Source organism: Barbatula barbatula (assembly GCF_947034865.1).
Source record: "Barbatula barbatula genome assembly, chromosome: 6".
NCBI lineage: Eukaryota > Metazoa > Chordata > Actinopteri > Cypriniformes > Nemacheilidae > Barbatula > Barbatula barbatula.
Window position 1 is genome coordinate 8,960,609 of NC_136765.1, and position 14,522 is coordinate 8,975,130.

At 37.5% G+C, this 14,522-nt stretch overlaps 1 protein-coding gene across 1 annotated transcript; it reads right to left on the reverse strand.

Moving 5' to 3' along the window:
• Window positions 1–1,711: 1,711 nt before the first annotated feature.
• On the reverse strand, window positions 1,712–13,872 carry hspa4l (heat shock protein 4 like). The gene is made up of 19 exons (XM_079458224.1): window positions 13,493–13,872; window positions 12,629–12,686; window positions 12,412–12,552; window positions 11,798–11,920; window positions 11,611–11,710; window positions 10,618–10,751; window positions 10,297–10,541; window positions 10,132–10,208; window positions 9,379–9,530; window positions 8,800–8,906; window positions 8,015–8,148; window positions 6,951–7,147; window positions 6,647–6,724; window positions 6,344–6,484; window positions 5,378–5,503; window positions 5,045–5,152; window positions 4,336–4,455; window positions 2,865–3,026; window positions 1,712–2,640 (listed from the first exon to the last, which is right to left on the reverse strand). Exons 1-19 carry the CDS (start codon window positions 13,597–13,599, stop codon window positions 2,464–2,466), a joined length of 2,487 nt encoding a protein of 828 aa, XP_079314350.1. The 5' UTR covers window positions 13,600–13,872; the 3' UTR covers window positions 1,712–2,463.
• Window positions 13,873–14,522: the final 650 nt, after the last annotated feature.

Sequence of the window (14,522 nt, forward strand, 5' to 3'; positions counted from 1 at the left end):
TATTTTAAACAGGAAAACGATCGCGATAAGGTGTGTAATGCAAAGGTCTCAACATTGTGAATTTGTGATCATAAGCCCTTAAAAACCAAATACATTTTTATCAGATAAGTCTGTTGTTTGGGTTAAATTGCTTAATAATAAATGATCGCTAAATAGCTCTTACTCCTCTAGAAGCGCCTGTCGATATGTTTTAGTATTTCAGTCTTTTTCTGCATGCTTTTGTTTACATATACTAAATCATAAAAGGGAAGAAATGCGTTTTACAGTATGGCATGTTGCTATTCTATCATGCCACCAGGAAAGAAAATTATTTTGAATTTATAAAACCCTAGTGCAGTTGTAAGTGATATTATAGAGTCATTTGTTCCACGCAATATGATATTTTTAATTTAAATGTATGTATATGGTTTAGGTAATCTGATGTGATTATTTTCATTTTTAATCAAATAAAATATGATACAAAACCAATTTTATTGTAAAGTAATTTGCACAATAGGGAAAAACAATCGAGTCAAAAGTACACAGGCACGTTAAAGCAAAACATACAGCGAGGCTGTGTAGTTATGGACCTCTGACCTCAGTCAAAATGATTAGTCTCGAAACTAATAGATTCATCTGACCAACGATTGCTCATTGTGAACTGATATCAAAACTAATAATCCTCTTAAGTGATATTTAGTTAAATCGCTTTCTCTCATTCTCCTTCACAACTCCTTCCTGTTGGAACATTCTTCCTCAACCACATCTCTCACAACCTCTGTGAATACTTGACAGACAAATAAAAAAAACGTAATGTACACTAACCCTCTCTCTTTCTCTCAACAGGTAGTGGTCTGGCTTTTGTTGAAACTAGTAACTTTGTTTTAGCACCTATTGCTCTTTTATGACATATCGCTTATTGCTCCCTGAATTCTTTGTTGGATAAAAGCGTCTGCTAAATGACTAAATGTAAATGTAAATAGAGGCAGCGGACAATTTTAGCTGTATGGTCTGCCATCAAGCTGTTGGCGACGCTACCGCCTGGTGACTTTAGATTAGATTAACACATTAGATTCACGTAGATTTAAATTAAAAATAGTCATTAGTAACTTTATAAATCAAATTTAGATTCTTGGTTTCATATTTAAAATCTTCGATACAAAAACTATTAGATGTTGGCTAATAGCGTTTGATCTGAAGTGGAACAGGCAGCTTTCGCGCCCAATTGAAAATTCCTTTCGGCACGCTCATTTATCCGACCTCAAAAATCACACAGTAACGCGGTGGGATATCGATGATATTTGAGTAAAATGTGAGTTTATACTACAAAAAATATAAGGGAATCATCATAATATTTTTTTGTTGTGTTTCTGGCGTCCTTATATTTTTTAAGTTTATGAAATAAATGCATTTTTGGAACAACACTTTTCATACAGAAAGCCAAAGTTATGTATATTAAATATTGTTTTAAAGCTATTTTTGCATTAATTTTGAAAAATGTATTCTGCCGAACTTATATTACGCTTTAATGAAGAAAGATGCATTGTTTATTCATTTTGTAAAATTATTTTTCTTTTGTTTTATTTAATTATGTATTATTTACAATTGTATTGTATCTCCCCACGAATTGTAAATATATATATGTACTAGTAATAGTAATTGAGGTAATAAAATAATATAATAAAATGTTTGATGTAAAAACTTATTTAGTCAGGGCAGTAAACACACATTTAGTCATAAAGGCATGATTTATTATTTGTGATCATCAAACCTTAAGACTTTTATGGGACTGCATGAAAACTGGAAAAAAGGTAATGAACCGCTCAGTACATTCTACTTTCATATGAAACTACGGAGCTAAAAGCGTTGCAATGTCAACAATAGGAGTGTACCTATATCTAAGCACCCATAAATTCAAATTACTAAAATAATATTTACAGGCTCTAGACAACACGTCCTTTGGACATTTTCATGTTAAATACAAATATATATTTATATACGTATATTGCATACATATTTGCTTGTTTTCCTCAACCTTAAGGATTGATCAAACATTATTTTAATTCATGTTTCCCATAACAAGTTTCTGTGCCTCTTGCACAAATGATTGACCTCTTGAGAATGACTTTGGGTCTCCCAGTATGCAAGTATCACATTACTTCAGGGATACGAGATTGTTAAGAGCGGCTGTGTTGTTTCAGCTACTGAACTACATCTACAGTACTTCATATGATCCATCATGGACGTCCAATCCCATACTGACTCCAGAAAATAGCTATAACATTCAAAGGATAGCCTCATCCGACCCCTTAATAGGTACAAGAGAAAACCAACAGAACAGCAGACTTCAACAAACAGATGCACGAATACAGCCAACTGAGTGATTGACACAAAGAGAATGGTTCCAGCTATTAATTCAGTGTGAGTTGAAAAGGTTTAATAGTGGCTTAAGTGAGAATGGCAGCGGGTTCAGAGTGGAAGGGCTCAGTCCACCTCCATCTCTCCAGACGGAGGTTTCGTCTGCTGATTGCCTTTGCTTTCAGCACCTTGTTGTGCAGCAGGGCCATTGTGTGCCCCATTGTTTTTGTCTCCCTCTTCTATGGGCTCCTCGGTTCTGGGTTTGGGTCGGGTGAGCACAGGATTGCAAACCTCCTCTAACTCCTGTAATTCAACACAGGTCAGATGGATTGATATGCAGTATATATGGATGCATTTCAAATAATTGGCATATTTCATTATATGATGTAAAATATAATTTCAGGGTTTTGTATGGACATGTTTTCATGCACATTAGAGTTATTCGTTATGAAAGTGATCATTCTAATGGGACAACTATCATGGTAAGATTCTGTTTTGGCTGTTTTGACTAAGAAAGCGGTACAAACCTGAATCTTTTGAATGACGTCTGCTACTTTGACTGCTGGGTCTTGAGCAATTGTGAGTTTGCTCTGGGCGTTCATCTTTGCATTCATCCAGGCTAGGGCTTCATTTACACTCTTCTCAACGACACCAATCTCCTCAGCGCTCAAATGCTGGTAGCGCTCATCCTGTTGGTCAAATGTCAAAGATGTGGTTCATGTATCTCAACTCCCTTGTACACGTTATACCTCTACTATAAGTGCATTACAGAACAAAGATATTTACAAATACATTTTTATACTATGGTAGTCAGGGGTGACCAAGAACTGTTTGATGCATTCAAACATCTTTCGTATTCGTCTTCCACACAAGAAAGAAAAGCATAATTTTTTGGAATAACTTGGAGTGAATAAATGATGACAGAATGTCTCATTTTAAGGAAAACTGTTCTTTTAACAACAAGACAGATGATGATCAAGATGATCATAAATCACACATTTATTCTCACAGACAATGACCCGCAAAATTGAAAAAACCATCATCTCTGTGCACATGTTCCCTGAGGATACTAGCAGACATAACATGGTTCGCTAAATAGCTTTCAGATGAAGTTGTGAAAGTAATTAGGCCAGTAAAGCTGTGTAAAGTTATTATTCCAAATAAGCTTATTAATATCTGTAAAAAGGAGGCTGAGCGGCACACTTTGGGTCCTAAATACACAACAAGCAAGAACTAGTTTGGTTCCGAGTCAGAATTGGTATAAATCGCAATCTGAGCCTTGAGTACACGAGGTCCAAAATCAATTTCCTTTATCTCAAAATAACTAAGGATACTAATGGTGATGTAGACACCTCGATTTTTAGGAAATGAACCGATCATGATACCATACTTAAAACAGAATATTCCAAACTGCCAATTTCAAAGATTGAAACGGATATTGATCAGATCAGATATTGATTTCAAATTTCAGTTGCAAGACATGAAACATGCCAAGTAGACATGTTTTTATATTATTGCCTCTTGTTTTTCCTTTTTTGTTCAAGGGGTATAGTGTTAGCCACTCCCACTGATAGTAGAGCTTAAGTAGAGCTGTTTGCACAATGGATATGTATCCTGAAGAAGGCTGTGTAAGCCAAAACGCGTAATCTACACTTGTATAATATATATCCCATTGTAATTAAAGGCTTTTTAAATTTATCACATGAGTGCATTGGAGGATTTCCCTTCTAAGCAAGAACTGTGGTCCACATTTGTAGACTAGGTCTGAAAATCAATTTCAAGTAATAAAATAAAGCATTTATGAATTTGGCAGATGCTTATATCTAAAAGGACTTGCAACGCATAGTCCTTTTGCAATATATAAGCAATATATTTGATCAAGATATGCATTGGCAAAGATGTGTGGCTTTCTGTTGGTGTTGTGGCTTGCATGTCGCTAGTGTTAGTTTACCAGTTGACTCCACAGTAAGATTATTCTATTTATATCTTACAGCTTACCTTCTGTTTATAGGCATCCGCAGTCTTCATAAATAGCTGTATTTTCTTGCCTAGCTCATCAAACGCTCTGGGTCTGCCCTCATGCTCTCTGTACCGTTCTTCAATGGGCTCACCAAACTTCTACAAAACCCAAACACAACATCCTGCTGTAACAAACGGCTCATGTACATTTTGTAAATTGGCTATTAGTGGGACAAACTGAATCTATTGACTGCAAGCTCCGGGACAGAAAACAGAACATTGATGCCACTAAAAGTACAGGGAGATTCGCAAAAGTAATGATAGTTATTGAGAACACTCCCTAGTCTGCCACCGGTTTGCAAAACAGACAGTCCCACCTCAAACTGATTTGTCCCCACTACTGGGATAAACAGTCAGTGTTTTTGCCATTCTCTCTGGTTCTACTAGTTCCACTGAAAGACAAACTATATATCATTCTCATGAAATGTGTAAAAATTGAGAATCTATAAATATGCATTCTTTGATATTTTTACATATGATCACTTCAGACTAGGAGTGTTAAACGATTAATGGCATCCAGGATAAAAGTTTTTGTGTACTGTGCTTTTGTATTTTGTATTTAAAAAACAAATACACTGACACATACATGTACTGTACATATTAAAGAAATGTGTATGTATTTATGAAAACAAAATGGTACACAGACATACAAACCTAATAATCTGTTAACAGCCCTAAAAATACCTACTTTGAGTTCAGACAATTTGTCCTGATAGACCTCTTTCTCCTGGTCTTCTCCTTCTTCATACAGCCAGTTCTCTGTGTCTTCCAGCATTAGGATGAGTCGATTGCTTTCCTGAAATCACATTCACACAAAACAGTGCTGATTGTGAAATAAAAAATAACTAAGATACAGTACATCAATTAATAATACGGCTTTTCTATTAAATTTGCTGAATGGCAGTTGAATTGAGAATGGCAGTTTTGGGATAGATTATTTTCAAGATTAAAAACAGTAAAATCCCCAGTGGTATCTCTGAGAGCAACCGCTGTACAGACAACAAAGAGATTATGTTCTCACATGTTCAGTGACAAATTTCTCATAGATGCCACACAGTTTGTCTCTCAAGTCATAAACATATTCTTCTACGCCATTTTTAGCATCGTTCCTCTCCTTTTCCAGCTTGTCCTGAATGATCATTTTTTTCTGAAAGACAGAATACAATAAAATGCATTCAGAAACTACATTATTGTAATGATATACTCATCTACCAACATCCTTCATTAACATTATAATTTACAGCTATTAACATTCTTACAAGCAACTTCTAAAAGTAATAAAACACATTCATGACTAAACAACTAGCAAAACAAGCGAACAATCACCATGGAAGTCATTACATACAACCCCCAACAGAGATAAACAACGGCAGCCAGACATGTTTTTCTTCTACTTATGACAAAAGGCTTAACAATAGAACAAGGTTGTGCCATTATTATCCAGACTTCATCATTACATCTTAAATATGAGTGAGGGACATGATCTGTATTGTCATTCACACTGACGTAATGATCTACAAATATATTTTCCCTAGGGCCTGAATTAAGCTCGGTCATGGATATTTAGGGCAAACGCTAAATCCATCACTTCATTTCAGCAACAAGCCCATTGTAAGATACCGTGAGAAACAATAATTCTACTGGACATTGGCTGCCGTGACAATTGTAATAGTACATAGTAATAGTAAGACTTGCCAAAATGAGATTAAATTTGCTGATTATAATGTTTTGGTGTGTTTTATAATACAATTGTTAACAATTTGTTATATTGTTTATTGCAATTCGTGTTTGCTCACAACATATTCAGTACAACTTGAATTGCAAAGTATATCTAAAATACATTCTACCCCGGAACCGGCATCAAAATGCATCGCGTGGATGCACATTAAAGAGAACTACTTTGAAGTGTTAAATGAATCCCCAGCCGTCTGACTATACTCAAGGGATCTGAGGCAGACTGAAATCGAAGTAAAAAGCTTAGACTCACCTCATATTCAACGAAATGATTGAGCACATCTTTATCTAGCTGTCTGGTGGTGCTGGCCAAGATGGGCAGATCAACACTCTTTACTTTTGTTTTGGGTTTGCTACCACTTGCACCTTGCTCTTGCTTATCAGAAGCACCATCCTTAAGAAAAAAAAGGCAAATACAGAACTATCAGGTAACATTGTTAACAATATCAGGCTGATATTGAATTTTCCACCTACAGACCATTTTGAAGATGTAAACACTGGTCCAAAGGCATTTCTTTTATTTTTTTACACACGGTATTTCTGAGATATATTGTACCTTACTGCCAGAGTTATTCATTCTTTCCTCATCAGTGCTGGGTTCTCCTTGCCCTTCCTGATCCACCTGCATTTTATTCTATGAAAAAGGATGTAAAAATAGCATCACACTCACACGAACAAACGTCACAAATAACGTCACACTCCAAAGATAAACTGAAAAAGCTCAGTGCTTAAACATCTGCTTGTTATGTAAATTATTTTTCAAGCGGAGCACCACTGAACGGAAGAATGCATCACGTTTCTTGATATAACTGGCTGTATGTTGTTTTGCAAGTAAGTTGTTCATGTACGTATGTCTCTACCTGATCTTCAGGCCGGCCTTCGTTCTGTACAGTAGGTTCTGTGTCCATCTGCACCTCGTCTGCCTCTCCTTTTTGCTTCTCTATAAGTGAAGCACTGGACACGCTGAAGATCCCGTGCACGTTCACACGCACTTTCACCTTGACCTTTGAACTGTCACCATCAGGTTGCGGTACAACGTTCTGTATAGTAAAACGACCTGACAACAGCAGAACAACAAGATCATTAAGAACCAATCATTAACAGGTTGACTCATATATTGCAGTTCATTTAAATTGGTCGATATTTAGGAAACGTAACATTTTTCAGACATTTCATTGGCTGGTGCTCAAGTTTGACCTTTGTAATTCATATCATTTATATAATGTTTTTGGAACATTTTTTTGTTTTTAAAGCATTTAAATAATGTTATTTGCATGGTTATTTGAAGTGGTTCTGTTTCTGCCACTAAACTTGATTTTGAAATATAGTACAGCAATAATTGGATTTCATTCATATTATAAGAATATACAATGTAATACAGAAGAATTACTATTAGTCACTCAATTGAGTTTTGACTCCAAAATCTGGCAAAATCAGTCACATGAAAACATAATCAGATTTAGGCACCAGATTCAAGGGATTGCCACATGGGAGTGTATTGGGCCCTCATATATTGTTGCATGCTCAATATAGATATTTTAATATTAGATATTTTTGCAAGCAGCTGATGTGATGAAAGTTAAAGCTTATGGGACGACATTTCTCAGTCCTAATTACTTGGCAGGTGGGTGGTGACACACTCCTGAGGTTAAGACTAACCCACTTCAGCTGGAATAACAGGTGCTCTGACACAATGGCGCACAATGTTGAGGCCATTCTTAATCAAATGAGGACATGAATTACTATTTCAGGGTCCCCATGAGCTTTCTCATTTTGGTCGTGAATTAGGCTAGAGAAACTTGACTAAAACTCTAAAGTAAATTTTCTCAAAGAAACATTTTAATCTGATTCGTAAATTAAGAATGACACAACACAATGTCAGCCTTGACACTTTGGAAGTCATACGACATACTATGATATGTACCTATTCTTGTATCAGGATAAGGCAGTTCATGTGGAGAGTTATAGAACGCTTCCAGGTCGAAAGGATCCTTCTTGTGGAAGGTTATGACTTTGGAGAAAGGTGCAGCATGGTTCTTACTGTACACCTCACATTCACTGAAAAGGAGAAACAGAATATACTGTAAATATAAAGACACACTAGTCTGACGCTTAGTGAAATTGCTTGGAAAAGTCGATGTATTTAATAAGGTACGCACAGCACACACTTGCTTGACACTTTGTTCAAACCCTTTGAGCATTCCATACTTTTGCCTATGCTGAATTTGTACAACTATTCCCTACCGCAAATCTAGTGTGTTCTTGCTTGTCAGGGATTTTTGATGCCGTCTCTAAAGCCTGTTTTTCATTCTATGTGGTTTCTACCCACCCCAATTAAAAAAGCCCAAGTCTCTATGATATTCTGATCTCTAGATACGGCTCTTAGAGTTTTGTTTTTTAACCTGATTTATCGACTGCCAGGTAAAAATCACAAGTGTTGCTAAAATATAACAGTGTACCTTTTCTCAACAAGCTGCAGGGTATAATTTGAGGTTTCATTCATACTCACAGTGCAGATGGCGCTGGATAAATTATGCACAGCAATTCAATACAAAGCATGAGGGGTTTGTTCAAACTCTAAGTGACGCTTGCCTTAACAAGCACCAGTAATAATTACATGCAATAAAGAAAAATTTGATTAAATAACTCAGAGGTGTAGCAGATTTATAAATGGATGTTTTGCATGAGGTAGACTGCGATGCATCTTACCCAACACTTTCATCAGTTTGAGACTTCCAGCGAAGAGTAATCGGGAAGGGAACGGCGTCTGTAATGGAGAACTCTCTGACTTTGAAGGCTGGAGACAGGATTGCGCACTTACCACACACACACACACACACAAGCGCACACACACACAAACACACCAAAAATAAACATTTTTGTATACACAAGCAAATGCTGTTACTGTACATAAGTTGTCTAAATAGGGTATTAGTGTAAGAAATCAGAGAAAGCATAATCCATGCGTGGACCACAGAATTCATCTTGTTTTTATCGCTCTCCCATGCAAACGCTCCCTGCTGTGTCTGTGTTTACACCTACAATTGCTGTCATCAAAGCCATTTTCACATTTATAAATTCAGTAGATGCTCATCCAAAGCAAATTACAGACAGCGCATTCAAGAAATGCTTTCAAACTGTTTGAGTGCTTGCTAGAAATCGAACCAACGACCTTGTGGTCAGTAGTGCAAGGCTTTAGTTGAGCTTTGAGAAAATTCTAGACCGCCAGGGCTGAGTCTGGGGATTTGCCGTTTCATTTCCTGTTATTAAGTTCAAGTGACATCTTACCTGTAGGGCACATCCGCGCGCCACAGCCTCATCTGCGTTCAGTGTGGTGCTGATGTCTTTACAGAAGAACTTTGAAATTCTCTCCTTGACGGCTGGAATCCTGGTGGCGCCACCCACCACCTCAATGGCATAGATCTCATCTCTACTAAGCTCTGCACAAGAATTCAAATAGGAGGAAATGTATCAATCTGTAACATCTGGTGGGTGTCCAATGGCTGCTTTTTGGTCAAGTTGACATTTTCTGATTTCCAAAGAAGTCTTTCTTCTGTCCATGGAACACCAAAAGGGTTTAGCAAAAACTAAATGTTTTCTTTTTCCACACAACAAAGGTAAATGTGAATGAATTATGGTGAAGTATATTTAAGTTCGTCTATTATCAAATATAATGCCTAAATTTGAATATGTGGACATTAGGCATCAGGACACTAGATTTTTTTTACCGTGGTCAGAATCATTTGCTGTAACAGTATTCTCATGATATACATTTTTTATAACAAAAAATGCTTTTTTTATCTTTCATTTTATTTTAAGTTTCTTCTTTTGCAACAAATCACACTTCAAATTCAAGTGTAAGGATTAGAGAGAACGTTTGTATTCATTGTGGATCGAAAGGGATAGTTCACCCAAAAACTACAAATGTATCCTCATTTACTTGTAATGGCTGGGAAGTTGCCTCAAAATAACAACAGAATATTCTCTATTTTTAGACTAAACTGTGCCTTAAAATAAACTGGCTCATTTGATGCTGCTTACTTGATTGTTCCATGACCGATTTTAACGGCGCCTCCACTCTCATCAACAACTGAGCGCACATCTCTTCAAACTGAACCCTGTGTCCAATCACAATGACACATGAAAACCGTGAATTCAACTTCAAACAAACAATTATCACTTCCAAAATCGAGACATTTGAGTTACCTGTTCAATTTTCCATGTACATCTATGTCATTCATGAAGCACTCGATGTTGAGAGGCAGGTCAGAAGAGTTTGCACTCATGAGCTTCTTTAGCTTCTCACACTCCTGATAGAGCCTCAGCAAGGCCCTCGGGTTGTCTTTCACATTTAGTTTGAAACGTTTTTTGAAGTCTTCGCAGAAATATTCCACGAGCATTTCGTCAAAGTTGCAACCGCCCAAGTAGGGGTCAAACGCTGTGGCCAGAACCTGTGAGAAAAATGGTCTTGAAGTTGATTAAATGTACTGCATGCATATTCAACAACATGGTAGAAATAACACAGACCTTCAATTTCCCCTTGTTAAAGGAAGCAATAGAAACTTGATAAGATGAATGCCCAATATCAACAAACACAACATTACGGGGCTTCTCCTCTGGGTTTGGCAGATCCTGTTTATAGATCCCATAAGCCAATGCCACTGCAAAAGACAAGATATTTGAAATGCATTTAAAAAAAACGGAATCGTAATAATTTACATAAACAAGAATATTTACTCACTCTCTTGTCATTTCAAACCTTTACGACTGTCTTTCTTCCGCAGAACACAAAAGAACCGAACAGCACTGGACCCAATTCATTGTATTGTACCACACAAAACCTGTGCAAGTTAATGGGGTCCAGTTAACAACATTTTTCAAAATATGTTCTTTTGTGTTCTGCAGAAGAAAGAAAGTCATACAGGTTTGAAACGACAAAAGGGCGAGTAAATGATGACAGAATTTATATTTTGGGGGGAACTGTCACTTTAATTCTGAGTCAAACATGGCATTCTGCAGTCTAATATTTTGGTATAATAACCGTTGAACTGTATAATTGATAGATTTCCGATTCAGTTGTGTATCATTATGATGGCAAACATTTGCGGTTTTGAATATGACTAATGAAACCGATCATTACGAAAGGGAAGGAAACTGCAATCATTTGTTGTGATTGAAAATGAAACCCAGTTCTATTTAATCATATGTAAAACACATTCTCTCAAAAGCCTCACACACAGAAAGAAACTTGTATCTTTAATATGAAGTATGTATTTAATGCATACAAAGATGACTTTTCATCTGAATGAATGGATCAGAATGAAACTAAATAATTCCCAGTGCATAAGAAGATAAAGATATTTAGGCCTTTAACAGTATCTGCAAATATCATCATATCGGATATCAGCAAAAACCCAATACTGTAGAATAAACATAAAGGGAAAAACTACAAGAATTTATGCAAAATGCACTGACTTACCATTACTATTCAATTGACAATTTCAGTGTGATTTTACGAACCTGCTGTTGTGTCATTAATCAGCCTCAAGCAGTTCAGTCCAGCAATCTGAGTGGCATCCATCAAAGATCTCCTTTCTACATCGGTGAAGAAGCTGGGGACCTGGTGGGAACATTACAGAACGTAAGCATGTCAACAGTGCAATCGTGTGCCATTGTGTCTGAGGTTTGCCTGTTATGAATCACTTACAGATATCACACAGTCCATCACAGGCTTCTTCAAAGCGTGCTCAGAAGTTTCTTTCAACTTGGTGAGCAACATGGCTGTCATCTGCTCGATGGTAAACACCTTGTCCTCGTTCAGATAACGTACCTGTGACATGGACATTAAAATGTTCCTACGAGAATCTTTGAAATGTTTTTTGAACAGGTGTCTTGAACAGGTCATTTTACGAGGACGCTGATTCATTCGGCATTAAGTCAAAACGTCTGCAACAGTCAAAAAATCTTTAAAACCAGCTGCAAAAACACCTTTGTCTGTTGGTCTTGTGCTTCTGATGTCAGAAACTCATTAACGCATGACCGCCCACATACATGTCAACAATGCTTATTCAACTCAGTTAAACAAGGCAACGTCTGACAAAACTTCCTGGCAGTATATCTCACCTTCCACTCTGCATATTCCTCTGAATGAACCCAATTTTAAAAAGTCCTCTATGTAAAGCAGTTTTGATAAGATGACCTGCGATAACAGTACTTCATTCTTCTTATTCATTTTTTTAGGAACTTGTCATCTTTATCAGCTGTCTCATATTTGTCTACACAGCTCAATAAATACGACAAAACAGAACACAGCTTTATCACCTTTATTCCAGTGCTGCCATTGTCCAGTTTGTGAAGGCTGTAAGGCAACTTGGATTTCTCCCCCCGAACGTATGGATCATCAAATGCTCGACCGTGAAACTTCTTAAAGCCATGAACCGTGTTCTTAAAGTTAGTTATGATCTGCAGGGAAATGTTTCTGTTGGTTACTGGTTCAAATACAAAGCAGATTGTTTGATCTTTGACACTAAGACAGTACCTGACTCTTGGCAGCATTTCCAACGGTCCTGTTTTTTGACGCCAGTGAAATGCATGCTCTGTTGGTAAACATCACATTCACACGTTTACAAACACTTTGTTGTCAATTTTAATATCCAGAAGAGCCGCCTGAATCAGGAGAGGGTGGATCAGCACCTTGGACAGCGTCCATTCTCAAACCCTCCCATGGTGTGAAACAAACGATTGAGACATTTTATTTATACACATTCAACATAGACATAAATGTTATACCTTAAATAATTCAAGAAAGGTCATATATACATTCTACAACCACTATGTCAGTTTGGTTGTGGCAGTTCCACTAACAACATCATGCGCTGCATTGACTTTACACACCACGTCTGTGCTTTGTTTCTGTGCCATTGGACTAAAAACGTGTTTTTGTCTTCTTTAGAAAATACGACATAAAGCACGTTGTAAAATGTGTGTTTTGCGTGCTGCCCCGCCCAAACGTGTGTGGATTTGTCCACTGGAAAACCAACACGACGACACGGTCACAGTCTCTTGGATTGCCCCATACAGAGTGTCAGATTATACCGTTCACGGGCAGTACCTCTGCACTCCGTTTTTCGCCGATCGACGGTGCTTCAAACGCCACAAAACAGAGAATGTAATCTAAATTCTCCAAGGAATTGCAAGACAGGCTACTATGAAACGCTTTTATAGTTTTTCCATCAGAATATTAAACTGAAAGATGATCGACGAACGGCTGCATTAGGTGCTTTGCACCTGCGGTCACAGTTAAGGGGCGAAATACACTGGATCGGGAAAACGACCAGCTAGGCAACAGCAAACGTTGCGTAACCGCACACAGCATCATTTTACAGGGAAGTGCTGTACTTACGGAGTGCATCTGTCACTGTATTCATTTGCGATGGTTTCAATGCCGCCGCTCCTGGCCACGGCGATGTAGCAGTTCTGGAAACCCACATCAATGCCCACCACAGACATGTTCGGTCCTTATTTCTTTACGCTTCACACCTCCAGTCCAGTTTTGAACAGTTGAGCTGGGTGAGGATAACACACCACCTCTATTCTAAGGTCTGTGCCTGTCGTTTTTCGAGACGGCGCCTTTGACCGAGCTAGAAGAAGCGCTCGCTATTATGTATGGCTTTTTATAGATAACTCGTCCACTCAAATCCTAGCGAAGGACGCTTCTACTGCATTCTTGCAGGCTCCGATGTTAATGTCAACCGGCAATATGGGTAAACCTGCGCATTTGGGGACTGGAATTGAGCCACGCCCCGCCCACCAGCGTTCGCGATTGGCTTCTGGACAGAAGACAGCTCGTCGATTGGCGCAGCATCCCAGATAAGAACGAAAAATCTAGAACCGGGCGAAAGAAGCTCACGTTTTTACGTCACTGGGAATGACCACGCAACTGAACGACCTATGAGAACGGATGGTTAACCTTCACGATGGGCCCCGTCGCTGGATGTGGAGGAATAATAATAATAATATGCAACCCATCACCATTGTCTTTTTTAAAGCATATCTCAATCCCGACTGAGATATTACGTCATGACGTCGTTTATATTGTTTATATATTTGTTTAATCACTATTTTAACAAATCATTTACCAGAACATGTCTGATGGAGGTCAATGTTTATTTTAAGCGGTAAAACATTTTTTTTGTGGTCGAGCTGTTGATTTAAAAACGTCCAAAGCCTGACACTTGTAAGAGTCGCTTTATAAAAAGGGAGCATTGAACTAATCGGTTATTTCTTTTATAACAGTTTTATTAACAACAATTAACAACTTTTTAATGGGGAATATAAGGAGTGTTTCATGCAAGGAAGTATTCAAAATAAAAAGATTAAGCCGGGTCATTTTTTAAAAGTAGTGTAATTTATCACATGTAGTGTATATAAAT